This window comes from Equus caballus, chromosome 3 (assembly GCF_041296265.1).
Source record: "Equus caballus isolate H_3958 breed thoroughbred chromosome 3, TB-T2T, whole genome shotgun sequence".
Taxonomy (NCBI): Eukaryota; Metazoa; Chordata; class Mammalia; order Perissodactyla; family Equidae; genus Equus; species Equus caballus.
Genome location: NC_091686.1, coordinates 23,793,546 through 23,815,574, shown reverse-complemented (window position 1 = coordinate 23,815,574; position 22,029 = coordinate 23,793,546). Strand labels below are relative to the sequence as shown.

At 45.1% G+C, this 22,029-nt stretch overlaps 1 protein-coding gene across 1 annotated transcript in view; it reads left to right on the top strand.

The window, feature by feature from the left end:
- Positions 1-5,197: 5,197 nt before the first annotated feature.
- The window catches only part of FA2H (fatty acid 2-hydroxylase), a 53,223-nt gene continuing 36,391 nt past the window's right edge, over positions 5,198-22,029 (top strand). Inside the window, exon 1 of the mRNA XM_023637328.2 lies at positions 5,198-6,085. Within this exon, the coding sequence (XP_023493096.1) occupies positions 5,816-6,085 (270 nt within the window). The 5' untranslated portion in view covers positions 5,198-5,815. The remainder of the gene's footprint in view (positions 6,086-22,029) is intronic.

Genomic DNA, 22,029 nt, shown 5'->3' with positions numbered 1-22,029 from the left:
GGAGCGTGCGAACTTAAACACTCAGCCACAGAGCCAGCCCCTGCAACTCCATTTTTAATAACCCCAAGCTGGAAGCAACCCAAATAGCCATAAATGATAGAATGGATATGTTAAGTGTGGCATCTTCATAGAGTGGAATACGACACAGCCTTAAGAATATACAGATGATTACTACACCCCCAAGCGTGGATGAATCTCACAAACATAATTTGAGTGAAAAAAGGTAGATACAAAAGAATACACACCCTGTATGATTCCTTTAATACAAAGTTCAAAAGCAGACACAACTAATGTACAGCTTTTGAAACCAATATGGTGACTTTCTTCGGGGATAAAAGGAGGCCGTAGCTGTGAAAAGGGCATGAGAGAGACTTCTGTGGGCTGTTAGAATTCTATCTTCTGGTAAGCATATGTTCATTCTCTGAAAATTCATTGAGCTGTATGCTTATGATTTTCTGTACTTTTCTCTAGGGATGTCATACTTCAACAAAAAGCTTACTTTAAAAAGAAGCCATGGGGTGGCTGGCCCCGTGGCCGAGTGGTTGGGTTTGCACGCTCTGCTGCAGGCAGCCCAGTATTTCATTGGTTTGAATCCTGGGCACAGACATGGCACTGCTCATCAAGCCACACTGAGGCGGCATCCCACATGCCACAACTGGAAGGACCCTCAACGAAGAATATTCAACTATGTACTGGGGGGCTTTGGGGAGAAAAAGGAAAAATAAAGAAGAAGCCATGGGGCCAGCCCGGTTGTGCAGCAGTTAAGTGTGCACGTTTGGCTTCTCGGCAGCCCAGAGTTCGCCAGTTTGGATCCCAGGTGGGGACATGGCACCGCTTGGCAAAAGCCATGCTGTGGTAGGCATCCCACATATAAAGTAGAGGAAGATGGGCACGGATGTTAGCTCAGGGCCAGTCTTCCTCAGCAAAAAGAGGAGGATTGGCAGTAGTTAGCTCAGGGCTGATCTTCCTCAAAAAGAAAAAAAAATTAAAAAGAAGCCATTTACAATAGCAAAAAAAAACCCTCTATAAAGTATACTTAGAAATTAATTTAACATATATGTGCAAGTCCTATATGCAGGAAACTTTAAACTTTATGGAACAATATTACATATGACCTGAATAAGTAGAGATATAGCTCAAGTTTATAAATAGGAAGAGTCAGCTTTGCAAACATATTAATTCTCCAAATTAATCTATAGATTCAATGCAATTCCTTGCATAGTCCCAATAGGCTTTTTCATGGACATTGACAAAATGATTCTAAAGTGTATATAAAAAAAGAGAAAATCCAAGTATAAAGCAAGACACTCTTAAAGGAGAACAGGGCGTAGGTAGCAGCCTTACCAGATATCAAGATTTATTATAATAATGAAGACAGTGTGGTAGGGACAAACCTGATCTTCACAAGACAAACCTGATCTTCACAACAGGATGGAAGATGCCCCGAACTCGTATAACTGCATTAAAAAGGCCAAATTTTACTGTATGTAAATTATACCTAAACAAAAGAACGAAATGGGCCAGCCGTGGTGGCCTGGTGGTTAAGCTCAACGCACTCTGCTTCAGTGACCTGGGTTTGGTTTCTGGGTGCAGACCTACACCACTTCTCTGTCGGTGGACATGCTGTGACAGTGGCTCACATGCAAAAAGAGGAAGATTGGCACAGATGTTAGCTCAGGGCAAATCTTCCTCAACAAAAAGTCAAATAAATAAAAGGACAAAATTATTTTCTGTGTTTGGGTCTTTTTTCTGGACTCTGTTTTGTTCCGTTAATCTATTTGTTGTTTCTTCTGCAAGTACTACACTGTCTTGAACATGTAGTTTTATATTAAGTAGTGAAGTCAGGAAGTGTAAATCCTGCAACTTTGTTCTTTCTCAGTATTGCTTTGGGTAGCCTAGGTCCGTTACATTTCCGTATAAATTTTAGAAGCAGTTTATCAATTTTTTTCTTTTCTCTTTTGGGGAGAACATTTAAGTTCTATTCTCTTAGCACATTTCCATTATACAAGTATATCCATTTCAAAAACAAAAAAACCTAGTGGGATTATGATTGGGATTGTGTTGAATCTTTCGATAAATTGGAGGATTTGAGATTCTAATATTGTCATCCAGTCCGTGACCTTGGAACTTGGTAGATCCATGAACTCCATTTATTTAAATATTGTTTAATTTCTCTCAGTAGTGTTTTACAGTTTTCAGTTAGAGGTCTTGGATGTTTTTTTGTCAAATTTATTCTCACATATTTTATGCTTCTTGACATTATTATAAATGGAATTAAAAATTTTCATTTTCTAATTGCTGCTAATTATTAAAACACATTGGTTTTTGTATTTTGACTTTGGATCCTGTGAACTTGCTAAATTCACTTATTAGTTCTAGTTGCTTTGCAAATTAGTTGAGGTTTCCTATGTAAACAGTCATATTATCCACAAGTAGAGAGATTTTCTAGGCTTCATCTCTGCTCTTTACACGTTTTGGGTTTTTGGTTTGCCTTACGTTGCTGTCCAAGACCTCTAACACAACGGTGAATGTAAGTGAGGAGACTGGGCGTCCTCACCTTGTCCCCAGACTTAGGGCTAGGGATTGTCATACATCTTTCATGCAGACGTAAAATGGATGACCACTTAGAATTTAATTTACATTGGCTTCTAAATTTGAACACTTGCATACCCTAGGACCCAGCAGCTACATTCCTGAGTATACTGGTTCCAGAAACTCTTCCCCATATGTACAAGAACGCTCATTACAGAAAAAAAGAAACAAGTCAAATTTCTATCTATAATAAAGGAAAATGGGTGAATAAACTCACATAGTGGAAAATGACACTGCAATGAAAATTGATGAACTACAGTGACCCTCAGCAACATGGATGAAGCTTACAATGATATCGAGTAAAATATACAATGCCACATAAAGCAAAATACAGTATCATGTGATTTTCATAAAACTCAAAAACAAGCTAATCTAAACAACATATTGTATAGGCATACAGATAGATGTGATAAAAATATTAAAAATAAAAAGCAAAGGGGGGCCAGCCCAGTGGCGCAGTGGTTAAGTTCGCATGTTCTGCTTCAGTGGCCCAGGGTTCACTGGTTAAGATCCCGGGTGTGGACATGGCACCGCTTGGCAAGCCATGCTGTGGCAGGCGTCCCACATATAAAGTGGAGGAAGATGGGCACGGATGTTAGCTCGGGGCCAGTCTCCCTCAGCGAAAAGAGGAAGATTGGCAGCAGATGTTAGCTCAGGGTTAATCTTCCTCAAAAAAAAAAAAAAAAAAAGCAAAGGAAGGATAAGCACAAAAGTCAGGACAGTGGTTTCTTCTTGGGAGAAGGCAGAAAGATAGAAGGATTGGAGGACAGAAGCGGGTGCAAGTTTTTGGTAATGTTCTAGCTCTTTGGTTGGGAGGTAAATTCAGTGAGTCAATTATGCTATTTTTTGCTTTAAAACTTACATATACTCTTTTGTTTGCGTTCAAAGTGTTTTTAAAGATTAAAGAATTAAAAACAGCAAAATAATTGTTAGCATACCATACACGCCATTCTTGTTGTTTTCCATTTACCGTGTCCTAGATATTGTTCCATATCAGTATATATAGATTTACCTCATTCTTTCTAATGGCTACATAGTATTTCACTGTCTGAATATACCATCATTAATTTAATCAGTCCTCCCTAATAATGAACATTTGGGTTGTTTCTAGTCTATAAACAATGTTGCAATTAACATCATTATGGATACACCTGTATGCAGTCTATCTGTAAAGTCAAATTTCTACAAGTGGAATTACTATGGCAAGAGACGTGTTACAATTCCAAAGATGGCTAAATTGTTTGTTCAACTTCAGAAAATAGGGGTTGAAGACAATGGTGAGAAATCCAAAGGGGATGTCCCACAGATATTCAGCAGGAAGTACCCGAAGACACCTAGGAGTGGGTGCTTGATTGCTTTTGCATATGGAACAGAGTAGGCGTGGAAGTGGGGTGAAGGTATTCACCACTTGAGAAAAGCAACATTAGTCACCTAAAGTCTCCAGGTCTGTTGGACAGCAGTTCAATAACAGAACCACAGACTCAGCCCATCTCTTGCCTACTCCCTGAGGGTGAGCTAGGAAAGTCTTGGAAGGGAGAGAAGGAAGGGACAAATATCCTGACCTTGGGCACATTTATTATTGGGGTGATCCCTGAGGCACTTGGGCCAGACTTCCCCACAGCGCTGGCCGGGCACAGATGCCCATTCCCAGAAAAGTATAAACAAGGGTGATCCAAAAAATACCTTTTCCTGAGAGAGACAGAGGCCAACTGAATGGAGCAGCCTCAGTATCAGGATCCCTTGATTACAAATCATGAGTTCAAGTGAGATCCCCAATTGCTGGGCAAATAAAGTTGTGTGCAGTTATTCCCTGTTATAAACAAAACCGGATGAGCACACTCAGTTTTCCTTTCCATCTAGCATGACCCCGAGGCTTTACTCCTTTAGGTCCCTGTTTCCCGTTCTATAATGGAGACAGGATTCTCTGTTCTCCCCTCAGGGTCCTCCCCCCATGGCCAGACAAGAGTGAGGCAAGCGAGGCAGTCGCTCTGGGCACAAAATTCAAGAGCACGCCAAAAAACTCAGTAATCAAGATAAAGAATATTTCAATGACGAGGACAGGCCATGGTGTAGTGGTTAAGTTGGTGCTCTCTGCTCCGGGGCTGGGGGTTCACTGCCTGGATCCGGGTGTGGACCTACACACTGCTTATCAAGCCATGCTGTGGCAGGCGTCCCGCATATAAAGTGGAGGAGGATGGGCACATATGTTAGCTCAGGGCCAATCTTCCTCAGCAGAAAGAGGAGGATTGGCAACGGATGTTAGCTCAGGGCTAATCTTCCTCATCAAAAAAAAAAAAAAAAAAAAAACCCAAAAGAATATTTCAATGAGGTATTTTAAAAAGTCAAAATTAATGCCAAAAATCCATGATGAACAAAATACCAAAAAATTTTAATATTAAATACAAGATCCAACCCTTCACTTTCACCACCCTGCCTCAATCGCCTCACTAGTCCTGGTTCCAATAAAACTTTATTTACAGAAACAGGTGGCCAGTCCACAGGCTCTAGTTTGCCAATATGATTTATAAAAAATTATTATATGTATTTTTATTGTGGTAAGATATACATAAAAAATTTACCATCTTAACCTTTTTTAAATTTACAGTTCAGTGACATTATGTACATTCATATTGTTGTGAAACGATATGATTTTTAAAATATTATATTAAAATATTATGCAATGTGACTTCTGAATTTGGGGGCGCCCCCTTAAAATTTGCTCTGGAAGCCAGTGCCTCACCCGCCCTACTCAAGTCCTCGCCCTGCCCTGGAGCCTGAGGATCGAAAACAGCAAGTTTCTCCCATAAGGCAGCAGAAGTGTTATTCCAGGGGCGATCAGACCACCGAGGATGTGGGGCCGGACAGCCGCAGCGACAGGAAGACGCGCCCCGCCTGCATCCGCCCGCCCCCTTCGCTCTCCAGCGAGGGGACACACCTGGCGGGAGCGCCCTCTACCTGCCTAGGGCCACCTGGCGGGCGCCGGGCAGCGCCTGGCCCGCCCCTCGCGGGTCTGTCCGGGCTGCCTGCCGGCCAATGGGGAAGGGGGCCCCTCCGGGCTCCGGCAGCGTCCCGCGGGGCGGCCAATAGGAGCGCGGCATGCAAATGAGCAGGTGCGGTGGCGGCCGGCCGGTCAAGGCGGCCGCGCTCAGGGGATGTTAGAGGCGCGCTGGGCAGCCGCCGAGCAGACGCCCGGGCTTCGAGCTGCGAGCTCCGCTCTCCCGCCATGGCCCCCGCTCCGCCCCGCGCCGCCTCCTTCTCCGCAGCCGAGGTCCAGCGGCGCCTGGCGGCCGGGGACTGCTGGGTCCGCTGCGGGGCCCGCCTCTACGACCTCACCGGCTTCGTCCGGCACCACCCGGGGGGCGAGCAGCTGCTGCGGGCACGGGCTGGCCAGGACGTTAGCGCCGACCTGGACGGGCCGCCGCACCGGCACTCGGCCAACGCGCGCCGCTGGCTGGAGCAGTACTACGTGGGCGACCTGCTGGGAGACCCTCAGGTACAGCCCGTCCGGGGGTCACACACCTTCCACCTTCCTCCTCCCTCCCCCAACTTTCTACTCCCCAGCCAGCCCCGTTCACCTGCCCTCTAGGAGGGACCCAAGGTGAAGCCTCCGCCCTCGCCTCCGCTTCCCCTCTCTTCTCTCCAGGTAACAGGTCACTGACCCCGCTCCCTGCTCTCAGGCCCTTGCCCTTCCTCTCCCAGCTTTCCCCCGACCCTCTTCTATCTGCTGCTTCTCCCACCTTCCGAGTTACCCCCTCCTTCCTACTTGTTTCTTCAGCAGCTTCTGTAATCTGACAGCTTGGATCACCTTTCCCAGCCCCCTCAAAAGCCCGGTCTTTCCTTCCTGTTTCCTTATCAGCCTCTCCCTCTTTGCAACCGCTCTTCACTTCTGTTTGAATAATAGCTTCCAAGCTCACCTGTCCTCTTCTTCCTATCTCACCCTACTCCTGCTTCCAAAAGGCACGGATATCACCCTTCTCAGCTAGTTTGGATTTCCTGGTGCCGCCCTAGTCTGGCACTAGCGCTCCCCTAGGTGGGTGGAGAGGTTGGGGCAGTGTCTTGGGTGCACTGTGTCCTCCGACCCCTCAGAGCTCCCTTTATTCCTTGTGTGGTGTGCCGCCTTGGGTGTCTAAGAGAGTGAAATGACAGCGGTGAGCCAGTTTTGCGGAGGGAGAAGGGATTCTCACTTTGAGCTGCATGCTGCTGTGCAGTACAGCTCATTATGGCCTTAAGCCTCTAACTGACCCTGGAGTAGGTTTTGTTATCCCCATTTTAGGATATGGAAATTGAGGCTCAAGGAGGCTCTGTAATTTGTCCAAGGTCAAACAGCTAGTTAGTGGAAAAGCCAAGTGTACCTGACTCCAAAATCGATGCTGTCTCCATCCCAGGGGTCTTTGGGCAGGGGAGATGGCCACTACCCACAGGGCTCCAGATAGGCTTGGGCCAGGGGCGAACCAACTCCTCAGGCCTGCCCCGGGCCTGACTGTAGGACTGGTGACAACCAACGGTTGTTCCCTGCTTCTAGTTCTTGCTTTCAAGATGGTCCCAGCAAGTGCTTTTAGATCTTTGGATGAGAGGACTTGCTTCTCATTGTTCCAGGTGGCTCCTCACTGGGCCATCTTGCCTAATTCTTCAGTCATTTATTCGCTCACTCACTTGGTCCCTTAATGGTTGGCAGCACTGAGCTAGGCACTGGAGAGACAACAATGGACAAAACCAATGTGGTCTTCATGGAGCTAACAGTCTAATAAGAAAGGGGAAAAGGGGAGGGAACATACTAATTGCACAGTAATTATTTAATTACTTACTGCTGTCAGAGTACAGAGCTGGAGAGGAGGCGTTCAAGGGAGAGCTTTCTTGTGAAAGTGACATTTACACTGAGCTATTCGATGGATAGGGCTTAGCCAGGTAAAGTGTGGCGGGAAGAGCATTCCAGACAGAACAGCATGCGTGAAGGCTCTGAAGGGGAAGGGCTTGGCACAGTCAAGGGAGAGAAATAAAACCAATGTGACCAGAGGCTGGTGGGCAAGGAGACGGATGTGGGAGGAGGCCGGAGATCAGCCAGGGCCACATCATGCAGGGCCTCCTAGGCTGTGGTCAGGATTTGGGACTTTATTCTAAGGACCACGGGAAGCCAGGGAAGGGATTCAAGCAGGGGTGTGGCGTGGTCGTATTTGCATCTTGGGAAGAGAACCCTGGCTGCAGTGCCAAGAAGGAATAGAGGGAGCACAAGTGGAGTAAGGGACTAGGCAGGAGGCTTCTGTGTAGCCCTGGCAAGAGGTAACAGTGGCTTGCACCATGGTGGCTGCAACGGAGGGGAGAAAGGGGTTGAATTGGGGAGATTTCATAGGTAAAATGCCAGGACTCAGCATTGTGCAGTGGGAGCCCAATTTAATCTTGGAAGTTGATGTTTGGCGTCGAGTCGTCCTGAAGGGACAGAAGGTTTAGCCATAGATATAACTAAAGCTGAGTGTAGGAAACGAGAGGTTGGGACCAGAATACAAGAGACTTCCAGGCTTGTGACGGCTCATGGGAGCCATCCTACATTGTCACTGTGTCCTATAAACAGGAGCCTTAGGGTGTGGCTTCTCCTCTCAGCACCATCGTGAGCATCACTCCTGGCCAGCTGCCCTAGATGACTCCACCTGCCAGCTCCGCTAACCACCCAGTACTCTGGTTTGATTTTGTTTTGCTTTGTTTCATCTTACCTGACCCTCAGGGAGGACTCAGACAAATTTGCTTCCTACTCCTGTACTCACCTGTTACCCCAAGAATCCCAGTGTGGCCATGTTGCAGGCATTCTTATATCGGGGCCCAACCTGAGGATGTGGGAAAAAACTAAAAACTACAACATATTTACAAACCCATGGCCCAAACTTGACCAGTGGCCATATTTGCCCAATACTCTGGTTGCCTATTGGCTTCTGTCTACAGATTTCTATTCTAGAAGATAGTGTAGGGTTGTCTTTAAACTGGGGGAGAGAGGTAGTCAGAGGAGAAATCTGGAGAGGGGTATCCTTTTGGAGAGAAGCCCTCTTCTTAAGGCTTGAATGGAGACAAGACATTTTTGTTCTTCTCCCTAGCTAAGCCTTTCGAGCAACCCCCATGCTACCTTCTCCACCTCTCTCCTCTCCTCCTGCTGGACCAGGGATGCTGACCAGGGGTACTGACACCTGTTGAGGTTAGAGCCCGGTTCCTGTAATGTGAGGACCAGGAGGGGTGCTGATGGGGAAGGGGAGTGTCATGAACCAGCTCTGTTGTTTGGGCCTCATTTCTGAATGGTGTCCTTCCTAGGGATGCTTCTTCCCAAGCGTCGTCCTTGGAGGGGAACGTCCTGGAGGTCGGCTGTGGAATTTCCATGGAGAAGTCCTGGCCCCGTTGGTTTCTCCTCTTCCCCACTTTGCCACACCCGCTCTGTGTACACACTTACACACACATTCACACTAACACGAAGACACACACACACACACAAAACAAGTCAAACTTGTTTGGGCCAACATACTGTGGGGATGAAACAAGGTCTGCTGTGGCTGTGGCCTTGGACTTGGGGAAGCTGAGCTGCCTGCCTTGAGCAAGTAAAAGAGTGATGGCTGAGCCTTGGCCCTCAGGGGCCAGCAGGGTCAAGCTCCTCACTCCCAGTTCAGGTAGGAGAACTCACCTTATTAGTGGGGCATGAAGTCCGTTTATTGAGCTGTGACTAGCATTTCTGTTAAAAAAAAAGAAAGAAAAATAGAAATAGGAAAGGAGAGAACTTTGGGTCCAAACCTCCTCCCAAGGCCGTAGATACTGTGTTTCTCAGACTTAGGTCCTCCACAAATTACTGTCCCAGTTTTTTCTGAAATGGCATACCACATAAACTATTATATTTAATATTTATCTTTAAGTAGACTCACTTTTTATTTTACCATTTGCTTACCCTAGGCAATAATACCAGTAAGAGCACAGGTTTTATATGCACTTTAAAATAAATGAAATAAATATTTCTATTAAAACCAGAAATGCTTATCCTCGTATCCCCTAAGATCATCTTGGGCATCATCAGTGGAATATTGATCACACCTTGGAAAACATATGGAGCAGAACTTTTAAACTCTGGGGTTTGTGGTTCATTTTCTGGGATTGATGAAAGAGATGAAATTGTGTGTAAAAATGCCTGGTGGTGCATTTTTCTGGTGAGAAAGCTACAGTTTTCGTCACAGTCCAACTGGAATCTTTCCTTACCCCAAACCTGCCGCCAAGAGGATAATAATGTCAAAGGGCGGCTCATACTTCCCCGCCTCACACACACAGACCTTGAGAGCTCCTCTGGTGGGCAAACATCTGACCATGCTCCTGGATAAAAACCCTCTGTTTGAGAAGACCCTGGAGGAAGGCACGGCTTGACACCCCAGCCACTGCGGTCGGGATAACCCTGATGTCTGAAGGTCCTAATCCCACAGCGTGAATCTCTTTCTGAGTGGCTGAGAAGTCCACAGATTCTGTCACATGTGGTTCTGCCAGGCTTTGGGGCCTGGCCATTCGGAGCTTTAGGACCTGAGTAATTAAATAGGGATGGACAATAGGCAGGAGAGCTAGGTGCAGGAAGACTTGGGGTTCCCACCCGGGGCTCCTCCAGACCATCTTGAGCACAGCCCAACTTGGAAAGCTGATCTGAGTTGAGAATTCAAGTAAAAGCTGATGCTTGGGAAACTTGCCAGACTGCTCCTGCCTGCAGAATGGAGTGGACATGTTAAGTCTGCTAACTGAAGGGGGTTGAGATCTGCTTAGCCAACAAAAAGGGCTTCCCATTGAGCCTGCCTAGCCAATCAGCAGCTGCCATCCTTTGCTACCTGCCAGGGAATTTCAAGCTCTGGCTTTTCATCTCTACCTACAAATCTCACTATTTTGCCACATAGATGAGTTTATTCTTTGAAACCAGGTGAGTCATACCTGGAGGATGAACTTAGGGCCAGCTGGTAAAGGGTCCAGGGACCCAGGTCACTGTGTTTCCATATGACACCGGGGTAAACACAGGCTCCAGGAGTGCTCCCAAGTGTCATCCCAGAAATCAGTGAATGAAGGGCCCTTGAGATGCAAATTGGGGGGAAGGTCAGAAATTAGGACTCTCTGGGGGAAATAAAGAAACAAATAGGAATCCCAGAAACAGAAATCCCAAGGTTTCCTGGGAAATCTTCCCAGGCAAGAACCCAAACTGATGCCTGAGCAGCATCCCTCATCTTCCCCTTACTTGTTCGTTTATTCTCCTTATGACACACACTCATCACTGGGCCATCTGCTGTCTTCATTAATTTAGACGGACATGTAATAAGCTCCCTATTTTCTCTGAAACCCCCCATAGCACTGAAACTGCCCTTGCCGGGCTCGTCCGGACCTTCACCTCACTAAACCTGGTGGTCAATTCTCACCTAATCCACCTGGTCTGGCAGCAGCTCTTGTCACTGAGGTCACTCCCTCCTCCCTGATACACTGTCTTCACTTGGCTTCTGGGTACCACCTCCTTTTGGGTTTCTACCTGCATTCGTTTTCTGTTGCTGCTGTAATGAATTGCCACAAACTCAGTGACTTAAAGCAACACAAATGTATTCTCTTATAGTTCTGGAGGTCAGAGGTCAAAAATGAGTTGGCAGGGCAGCCTTCCTTCTGGTGGCTCTAGGGCAGAATCTGTTTTCTTGCCTATTCCAGCTTGTACAGGCTGCCTGTATTCCTTGGCTCATGGCCCCCAGCCGGCTATTGCTCAGACCTCGGCTCTCCTGTCACTTCTCCTTTTCTGACTCTCCTGCCTCCATCTTTCACTCATAAGGGCCCTTGTGATTACAGTGAGCCTACCCAGATAATCCAGAATAATTTCCCCATCTCAAGGTCGGCTTAATCATGTCTGCAAAGTCCCGTTTGCCATGTAAGGTAACACGTTCACAGGTTCCGGGTATTGGGACATAGACTTTGGAGGGGGGTGCATTATTCTACCTTCTTCACCACCTATACCCCTGGTCATTACTTCTCAGTCTCCATTGCTGGTTTCTCTTGCTTCTCATTTCCCGGAAAGGTGCACAAAGCTTAAATGGAATCATCCAGTGTGCATTCTGCTGTACAGCTTCTTTCACGCAATACTACGTCTGGGAGATTACCTGTGTTTTTCTTACTTTAACAGCACCTGTCTCCATTGTCTGCTTTGCCCTAGAGAATCCATAGGCTGTAGAAGGGGAAAAATGAGGAATAACTGGAAAAAGGAGTGTCGATGGTTTGGACAGACCATGTGCTAATCCCATTAGCCTCCTTAGTCTTCCTTCCCGGATAACTCCCCACTGCTACCCTACTTTGGCCAGAGCCCCATTATGCTCATTATGGCAGAAGTCTCCTGGGCAGGTCTCTACCTGTCAATGCTTTCTGCACCCCATTTCTTGTAAACTTTTCTAAAGAGAACTTGGTTATGTTATGGCTATATTCCTAAGCCTTCAATGGCTCCCCATTGCCACATCCTTTAAGTCCAGCTCAAATGCTGTTTCCTCCATATAGCTTCTCCTCACCTCCCCATCTAGAATTGATTTTCTCCTTCTTCCAAACTCTCATAGCACTTTGCCTATACCTTCATTACAGCGTTCATAATGTTCTTCCTTACTATATTTTCACTACGCGTCTTATCTTCTCTACTAAACTATAAGCTCTGAACGCTGGAATTGTCTGATTCATCTGGGTTTCGCTAGGACACACCATTACACTGGTGCATGCCAACAGGAAGTAATAAATGTCTGAATAAATGAATGAATGAGCTGCTTGAAAAACTGAGATATGTGCATAACTGAAAAGGAAAATGGTAAAATTAGCACACACAAGATACTTCTAGAATTAAAATGTAAAACAAACAAAAAAACAAACTCTTTCCAGTTTCTTCTTTCTTAGCTATAAGGGCTGGGAGTTGATGGAAAGGATGAAGGGCTGTCAGATGAGTCACTCACTTCTGCCTTTGCCCTCACTTATTTACTTCCATACCAGGCTACTGCGGTTCACCCTTGCCCATGAGACCCCTACAAGGGTAGGAGTGAAGTTAACCATAGAAAATGCCAACCAAGAGCCCTCCTTGCTCTCAGGGCTGTGACCAATCCCCATGGGGCTGTGAGTGTCTGGATGACATGCATGGGCAGGACCCGGGTTGCCTGGATTTCCACCTCCGTTTACTCTTCCTGTATATTTTTATGTAAATTTCTCTAAAGCAAGTAGTCTCAGAACAATGGTTCTCCCTCCCTCTTCTCTAATTGCTGCTCGTCTAAGATGGCAGAAGACTAAAAACCACTCTCCCCACCTGCTCCTGTTCCCCAGTGGAAAAAGAGCTCAGTCATGGTAAAAAAATTGGAGCACAACAAACTTGATGCTGGCAACGCTCGTGAAGTTTATTATTGAGAAATGTAAAGCTCATATTCAGGATTTTGTGTTGCGAAGCATTGCCCCAAAACATAATTATCCAAATACTTTGGTTCTTACCTTGATGTATATTGCAAGGTATTTAAATAGCATTACCAGATCAAGCAAATTTAGGGGGATTTGTTGTAAGATATTTGCACTATGATGCGTACAGAATGTCTTAAAGTTTTGTCACAGGAAAACAAGTAGCCAGAAGTTTCGTCACAAATACATGTGACTGCACACTTAGAGTGAACCACGCAATCTACAACAAACTTGGTTGATGATTACCTAAGTGAATTAGGCATAATTTCTCCTTTAAAAGCAATAAAATTTAAAAGGTGTAGAGTTCTGGTTCTCTACATTCTTCTGTGCCCAGCAGAACCTTTTCAACATTGCTTAGCATCTCATGATGCTCAGATTTCCCACTGGAAAATGGAATCAGAGTTTTTAGGGGTCTCTGGCTAGTTTTAGTTTTATAAATGCCAAATGTTAGTAGTCCATAATAACTCAGTTAGTTGCTAATAAATAGCCCCTAGTCTTAGGTAATAATGAAAGTCTATGAAATGGGCATCATTTATCCACAAAGGTCAAAGAAAGACTTCAAATTTTTAAGTCAATTCAAGGCACATACTTTGAGACTGGCTGTCCCGGAGGAATAAGGAGCACCTATAAGGGGCTGAATAAATACAGCTTCCATGATCCTGCATCCCCCCAGCCAGGGGAAAGGCCAGATCAGCCTGATTTCGTGATTGCTCTCTCTCGTCCCAGACAGGACCCTTTGGAGTGCCCAGTGTAGGTTGGAGATAGGGTGCCCTAAAAAGTTCAGTCATTTGTTGGACCTAAGTGGGAAAGTCCTTGACTCCTAGGATAAAAGGTCACTTAAAGTGAGTCTACTTTTGTTTTATTATTATTGAGGTCACATTGGTTTATAACATTGAGTAAATTTCAGGTGTACATTATTATCTTGTGGCTTCTGTATAGACTGCCTCATGTTCACCACCAAAAGTCTAGTTTCCATCTGTCACCATACTTATGTGCCACTTTACCCTTCTCACCCTCCCCGCAACCCCTTCCCCTTTGGTAACCACCAATCTGTTCTCTACATCTATGTGTTTGTTTGTTTATCTTCCACATGTGAGTGTTCTCAAAAAATTCAACATAGAAATACCATATGATCCAGCAATTGCGCTTCTGAGTATTTATCCAAAGAACCTGAAAACACTAGTTCGAAAAGTGAATCTATTTTAAATGAAGACCAAAATTTCACAGAAAATGGGCCAGGAGGTTGGAAGAGGGAAATTGATTATCCTGAAAAGCGAAACTGAAAAATATTTTTTTAGTTTATTTTAACCTGACAGCAAAAGTAAGACTGCAACTGCATGCCCATTCTTACATTGAGCAAATAATGAATCAAGGAGTGTTGTTTTTGTGCACATGTGGCTTTTCTAACAAAACGGTGTGAAAGCACAACGTGACATTCTAAACTTCACACTGGCCTTCACAGCATAACGAGGTCATAACGAGGGTTGTTTTAGCAAGAGTATTTTAGGGCTGAGGGTTTCTCTTGATCCTTTTGAAGAAGCTCATCTTTTGTTAATTGCCTGTTTTTCAGTGTTAACTGGCCTAACACTGCCAGATTTTTATTTGGCAATGGAATTGTGAGTAAAACGGTTTCTATCACTTTCATTGGCCTCATGAAATTTCCTGTATTTTCAATTTCCCTTTGTGGTCAGTTTGCATTTTGTTACATCATATTTTCTCAGATGATAGCAGCCCCCACCATCACTTCTCCTAGGGGGACTGGGAGGTTTGGGGGGTAGTGGTCAGTATCTGAGGAGGAAATAAATTTATAAGTGGTCAGCTGACTCATGAATAGTTGAGTATTAAGGTGATTTTTTTCTGTCCTTTGCAACTTGAATCTCCAGGGACTCAGATAAAGAACACTTGGATAACAATGATCCTTTTAGAACTAATAATAACACACCTAAGTTTGCATAGCAATTTATGTTTTTCAAAATATTTTCCCTTTGATTTCTATTTGAGCCCATAAGATAGGTGGGGCAGGTGTCAATTCTCCCATTTCATAGATTAGAAACCTTTAGCGCTAAGAGATCATGGAATGTGGTCTCCAAGTGCCCAGTCAATTTCCATTGCACACCCATTAGGAACAAATCTTAGGCGTGAGATTGAACCAATGGGAAGCAAATGCATTTCTTGGGGAGCTAAGAGCAATAGGGTGCAGTATAGGGTTCCCTCTGATCCTTCTGACTGGGCTGAAGTCAGGCCTTGGAGACAGAGGAGGGGGGCTCTCGAGCTGAATCGGATGGCTTTCTAGACCTCATAGACTACCTCTGCCTTCTAGGGTGACGTGCGGGGAGGGGTGGATGCGTGTGAGGGAGATTCTCAGAGGGGAGCAGGCTCTCCTGGCCCTGACACGTGACTCACTCTCTGTGCTCTTCGTTACTGATTAATCAGTGGGTCAAACACGCTGACCTAAAAAGGTTGTGCCAATTTAAACTCCTCCAAAAACATGTAAGAATGCCTGTTTCTCCACACGCTCACCCGATGCTGTGTATTACCAGTATTTTTAACCTCTGCCAATGGGTGAAAAAATTATTCCCTGTTTAAATTTTATTTATATGAACTATGAGAGAGATTGAATATCTTTTCATGTGTCTAAACTATTTGCACCTTTTTGGTAACTTGCCTCTTCCTTTGTCCATCTTTCTGTTAGATATTTGTTCTTTCTTATTGATTTATAATCATTCCTTATATAGAAAGAACATTAGCCTACTTTCCATCATACACATTACTATTTATTCTCCAGTTTTCATTTGTCTTTTGACTTGTTTAATGTTTTTTTCTCTACTTAAACCTTTAAATTTTCCATGTAGTAAAAGATATCAAGTTTTATCATTCTTAGAAAGACCACTTCTACTTTAAGATTTTATACACAAAAATAAAAATACTTTAGTATCCTGCTAATAATTTTTAATGTTTTTGTTGTTTGTTTGTTTTTGTTTAAATGTTTTATCTACCTGAAACGTTTTTGGTATAAGGAACAAAATAGGGATTATTTTAAGTTTATGTTTTTCTAAATGACCAACTGGTTATCGTAGTAGATTTATGGAATAATCTTTCTTTTCCTACTGATTTAAAAAACACTTTCATCGCTCATCAGTCATTCACGGATATATTTTGGTCTATTTTTGGACTCTTTTCTGTACCAGTGAAATCACTTGTTTTTTATTGGGTTTTAGCTGTTAGTGTGGTTTTTTTTCCCCTCTTTCTGCTTCATTCCAGCAGGGATTCTGCTCCCACCTGCTCCACTAGAGAAAGCAAAGAGCGGGACCAGAGCTGAGCGTTATTTCTGGGCCATGTTGCTGGCCTTGAGGAGACACAATCGAGTCTGACTTTGAGGGCCTGGGGCTGCCTGGTGCACCCTGGCCCCTGAGGTTGTGTGGAGCTAGAGCAGGCAGGAAGTGGCTCAAGGAAGCCCACACAGGGGACAAGCCCCAGTGAGTGAGCCCATGGCGGTGGGGGGGGGGGGGGGGTGTCAAAAGTGGGTGTCCAAGCGGTGGTCATGGAATGGTAGCGATTTCCTCAGGGAAGGCAGGGTCGGGGAGGGATGTGGAGGGAGCTCCTGGAAGCAGCCTTGCCGCTGGAACTCCATGCCGGTGGGTCCTGTGTACCTTTCCTGCATTGTATTCGCAGCCTGGGGTTGGAGGAGGGGCCTGAGGTCAAGTTCTCTGTGTGTGTGAGCAGCCAGATGCTAGGAGAGCAGGGAAGCAGTTGTGTTTGCAAACAGGGAACTTGGCACCTCGCTTGGAAATTTCTGTAAATCTCAAACGTCTTGTGCCTCTGGCAGAGGGACCTGGATACTTATCCTCCGTCTTCCTTTCATCAAAATCCGAGGAGCTTATTAAATTCTCGGGACTTTTCTGGGATGATGGAAATGTGCTACATCTTGATTTGGGTATTGGCTACAAGCAGGCATGTAATTGTCAAAATTTATCCAATTTAGGATTGGTAATTTTTTATTATATGAAAATTATACCCATTTTTTTTTTAAAAAAGGAGAGGCAAATAAATTTAATTCATATTTAGGAGTTGCTCCTAAGGATACGCCCTCGTGGCTGCAAGAGCTAGATGTTGGGATACAGAAGCCTTTAAAGATTATTTTTACAAAGAAATAGTGGGGTCAGCCCTGGTGGCCTAGTGGTTAAGTTTGGTGTGCTCCACTTCGGCGGCCCAGGTTTGGTTCCTGGGCTTGGACCTATACGACTCATCTGTCAGTGGCCATGCTGTGGTGGTGGCTCACAGACAAAAAGAGGAAGATTGGCAGCAAATGTTGCTCAGGGCGAATCTTCCTCACCAAAAAAAAAACCCCCCAAAAACACAAAGAAACAGTGTAAAGTGAATAGTAGGTGGTAGGTGGTGGCATTACGACTGTTCATGGTGAGATTCAGCTTGACTGCGTGTTGGAATTTTTTCATCATAAAATGTTGGAAAAATACTAAGTTACATTGTGGACATCACTTACAGACATGTTCTTAAAGGTTGAGTGGAAAAATAAAATAAAACGAAATAACAGTGTGCGAATGGTCATGTGCAACAAGGCATCCCGTATCCAGTGAAACTGTGTTCGTGTCCTAGAGCAGCTGTAACAAAGTACCACAAACTGGGTGGCTTAGAACAACAGAGATTTCTTTTCTCCCTGTTCTAAAGGCTAGAAGTCTAAAATCAAGGCGTCAGCAGGGTTGTTTCCTTCTGGAGACTCAGAGAAAGAATCTCTTCTTGCCTCTTTCCTAGCTTCTGGTGGGGCTGGCAACCCTTAGTGTTCTTGCTTTTAGCTCTGTCACTCCAGCCTCTGCCTGCACCCGTGCTAGGGCATTCTTCCTCATGTCTCTGCGTCTGTGTCTCCAAATTTCCCCTCTTCTTCTGACACCAGTCCTGTTGGATTTAGAGCTCACCCTAAGCCAGTGCGATCTCATCTCAACTCGATTAATGCAAAGACACTATTTCCAAATGAAGTCACGTTCACAGATTCCAGGTAGACACGAATTTGGTGGGGGTTCGGGGTGAGAGGTGCTATTCCTCCCACGCTGGATATCATTAAACAACTTCTGCCGCTCGAACAACCTAGATGGAAGTGGATATGATGCGCACTGGAGAGCTGTGTTATATTTCAGAAAAGTGACTCTAGTAGCGACAGAGATGCCAATATTTAAGACTTGTGTGAAAAGTTTGATATTTCATTTGAGTGAAAAAACACACAGGTAACTAAATTAAAGAATTAATGAGCATACAGATCCACACATATCTATCCGTATTCTTGAGCCATTCCTCAAATCTACAAAGTCAGAATCTCTAAAGGCAAGACCCCAGAAATCTGTATTTTTAACGAGCGTTCTTTGTGGCTCAGAAGCACCATAAATTTTGCAACCCGCTGTTCTAGAGGGCTAAGGGCAGAGGTAAAATGGAGATGGAAAAACTGGAGGCACTAAAAGTGGCTCAGTGGGCAGATCTCTTGGCATTACTAGAGAATCAGCATCCCCAAGCTCCCAGCGTGGAGCTCGGCACAGAGCAGTGATGCAGTGGGTGTTGAATGGGCAGCCCACTCTGTTGCCTTCAGGGAGAGAGGAGGAGCCTGGGATCTGCAACCCAAGCCCCATGCTCTGCGTCTAGCTCTGGGTCTTGTTGGCTATGTGACAATGTGTGGGTCATTTAACCTCTCACAGCCTTGGTTTCCTTATTCCCTGCATCCCTACAGGATTTTGTGTGGCTGCAATGAGATCTGTAAAACAGAACATATAGATTACACTGAAATAGAATGCTTATGGGCCCCAGTGTCTGCTAAGGTAGATTCCTATTAGGTGATGAGGGATGGATGTTTTCAGAACCTGAGTTGCTATGTGCTCAGACCCTCTTGGGCAAGACCACTCACCCCTCTGGAGGAAGTGGAGAGTGGTGACATTCTAGCCTCTCAGAGTTGCCCCTTCCCTCAGCTAGAGCATGTAGGGTCTATATCAACCTGCTACCTTCATTCCATCTTCATCTTGATGAGAGCAGTGCTGGAGGCATGCACCCTGGCCAGGAACAGACAGTTGTCAACAATGAGGCTGGCAAAGCCCCAAGTGGTTCCAGGAGGCTGCAAGGCTGCCTTCTTCTCCCCACCGTTCCTTCCTCTATCCAACCACAAACATGGTGGACGTCTCCTCACGCCGGGACTGCGGTTGGTGCTGGGGAGAAAAAGATGACTGGCTGCTGCCTTCACGAGGTGTAGCTGCCAGTGGAGGCAGAGAGGCAGAAAGGACAATTACAGGTGGCAACAACAGAATGCAGTTTATCTATATACATATATATTTAAAATAGTCTGGGGGCCTGCCCCGTGGCCAAGTGGTTAAGTTCGCGTGCTCCACTTTGGCGGCCCAGGGTTTGCCAGTTTGGATCCTGGGCGCAGACCTACACACAGCTCATCAAGCCATGCTATGGCGGCGTCCCACATGGAAGAACTTGAATGATGTACAACTAGGATATACAACTACATGCTGGGGCTTTGGGGAAAAAAGGAAGGAAAAAAAAGAAGAGGAAGATTGGCAACAGATGTTAGCACAGGGCCAATCTTAAAAAAAATAAAATAGTCTGTGTATATATATCTTATATGTAATATATACATGTATTATATATCAAATACAACATAATAGGTAATATATTTTAGAACAGGGGGCTGCGACAGAGTAGCAGCTGCAGCTTCTGGTGAGGGTGGTTAGAGAGGGCTTCTCTGAGGAGCTGACATCTGATGGATGAAAAGGAGCTGTCGTTAGAAGAATGGGGTAAAAAACAAAAACCAGTCTAGGTATAGGGAACAGCAAGTGCAAAGGCCCTGGGGTATAACCGGACTTGGTGACGTCAGGAATCCAAAAAGAGGCTCTGGTGTTGCTGGAGCATTGTGAACATGGGGAGCATGGTGTGGGGTAAAGTGGGGAGGTGAGCAGGGGCCACGTCTCAATAAGGTTCATGGGTCTTTGTAAGGGTTTAGGTCTTGTACATTGGGCAGCCACTCGAGGATCTTAAGCAGAAGATTGAAAAAGTTGGTCTACATTTTATTTGATGATTCTGGCTGCCATATGGAGGGTAAATTGAAGAGTGTCAAGAGTGGAAGCAGGAAGAGAGCAAAGAGGCCATCACTGTTGTCCAGGTGACAGAGGAAAGTGGCCTGGACTGGGTGGCCATTGGGTCAGAAAGAAGTGGATAGAAATCGGAAATATCTTGGAGGAAGAACCACTAGAACTTGCAGATGGACTCAATGTTGGGAGTTAGGGAAAGAGGAGTTGAGGGCGTTGCCAAGGTTTTTGACATGAGCAAGCGGGTGGTTTGATTTATAGAAATGATGAGTCCTGGGATTGGGGCCCAGGTTTGCGATGGGACAGAGTTCACTGGGGCCACATTAAGTTTCAGATGCCAAGGAAACATCCAGGTAGAGATTTCAAATAGTAGTTGAATATATGAGTCCAGAGCAGTGCAGTCCAAAGTGATAGACACTGGCCACATGCGGCTATTTAATTTTACATTAATTAAAGTTAAATAAAATAAAAATTCAATTCCTCGGTCACACTAGCCACGTTTCAAGTGCTCAGTAGATACATATGGCTAGTGGCTACTATATTGGACAGCACAGATATAGAACATTTCCATCATTGCAGAAAGTTCTGTTGGGCAGTGTTGGTCTAGAGCTGTGGCCCAGAGTCCCAAGGCATTTCTCTCTAGGATAATGGCGTCCTCATCTGGTAATTCTGGCCTGGGAAGCTGGTGTCACAAATGGCTCCCTCTTGCCTTCTCTGCTTGACCACACCAGATCGTGTATTTAGTGATGTCCCTGAACTGTGGCCACATCAGAGAGGCACTGACCACCCAGAAGGACAGCTTTCCCTGGGGTTGTTCAAGGACATCATCTCCTGGTTCTGGAGCACCATTATGGTGACAAATATAAGACATGGTGTTTAAGAAGCATAAAAGATGGAGTGTAGGCTCACGAGGAGACATCAATTCTAGAGCTTACTGTGGAGACTTTGCTAGTTTAAGAAATGTTCTGGTTTGATAAATGAGAGTGGAAAAGAAGACACAGGCTTAGAATCCAACAGTCCTGTGTTCCAGAACTAACCATTCTACTGGAGACAAGCCAGTCAACTTCGCTGAACATAAACATCCTCAACTGTAAATGGGAGAAGATTGCATGTCCAGGCAGGGGGAGAGGGAATTGTTGAATCAGTAAAAAGAAGTAGTAAGTGTAAGGCAGGTTGTTTTTTTGTTATTGTTTTGTTTTGTTTGTAGAACAGTTCAGTGACTTTTATTGTTTTCAGCAGTGTAATCATTTGCCATTTTGTAAACAATGATGAGAACGACAATTATTTCTCTTTATTAAGTTATTAGATTGTAAAAGGAAAACGTAGCAATATTGTTTCTGGAAGAGTGATATAGGTTGTTTGTAAATCAATGCTTATTTTTCCTTTAAAAACAGGGAAAATACAATATTTCGAAGATAATCCTTATAAATTGGAGGGCTATATGATAGATCTGAAATTTGTCTCATTGTAGAAGTTGGGTCAGTGAGGAGATGGCTTAAGTGTATTTTCCTTGTGGATAGCACCTTCTATAAGCTAGACCTCTAGAATGTGAGGTCTAAGTCTTGATAGACTGCAGTCTAGAAAGGTCCCATCAAATCTACAGAAGGATGAATCTTGAGAAACTCATTTTCTGCAGGCTGCCGATACTGTACATCAGAGTCGAAACTCCCATCCCACCCTTCCTACCCTTGCAGCATGAGGCAGGATTTTCTAAGGCAGGACCTGGAGGAGAGCCTCAGAGAAGAGCCCCTGTCCACCAGGTCCCACCTCCAATCCCGGGCTCTCAGCTGGGGTTTTCCCCTTGGGCTCCTCCAAATCCCAGAGTCAGGCTTTCATTGGAAGAAACCACATGTCCACTTACTCTTGATGCCTTCCTGGAAATGGTGCCGTAATCTGAGGTTGGAGGCCAAGGGGA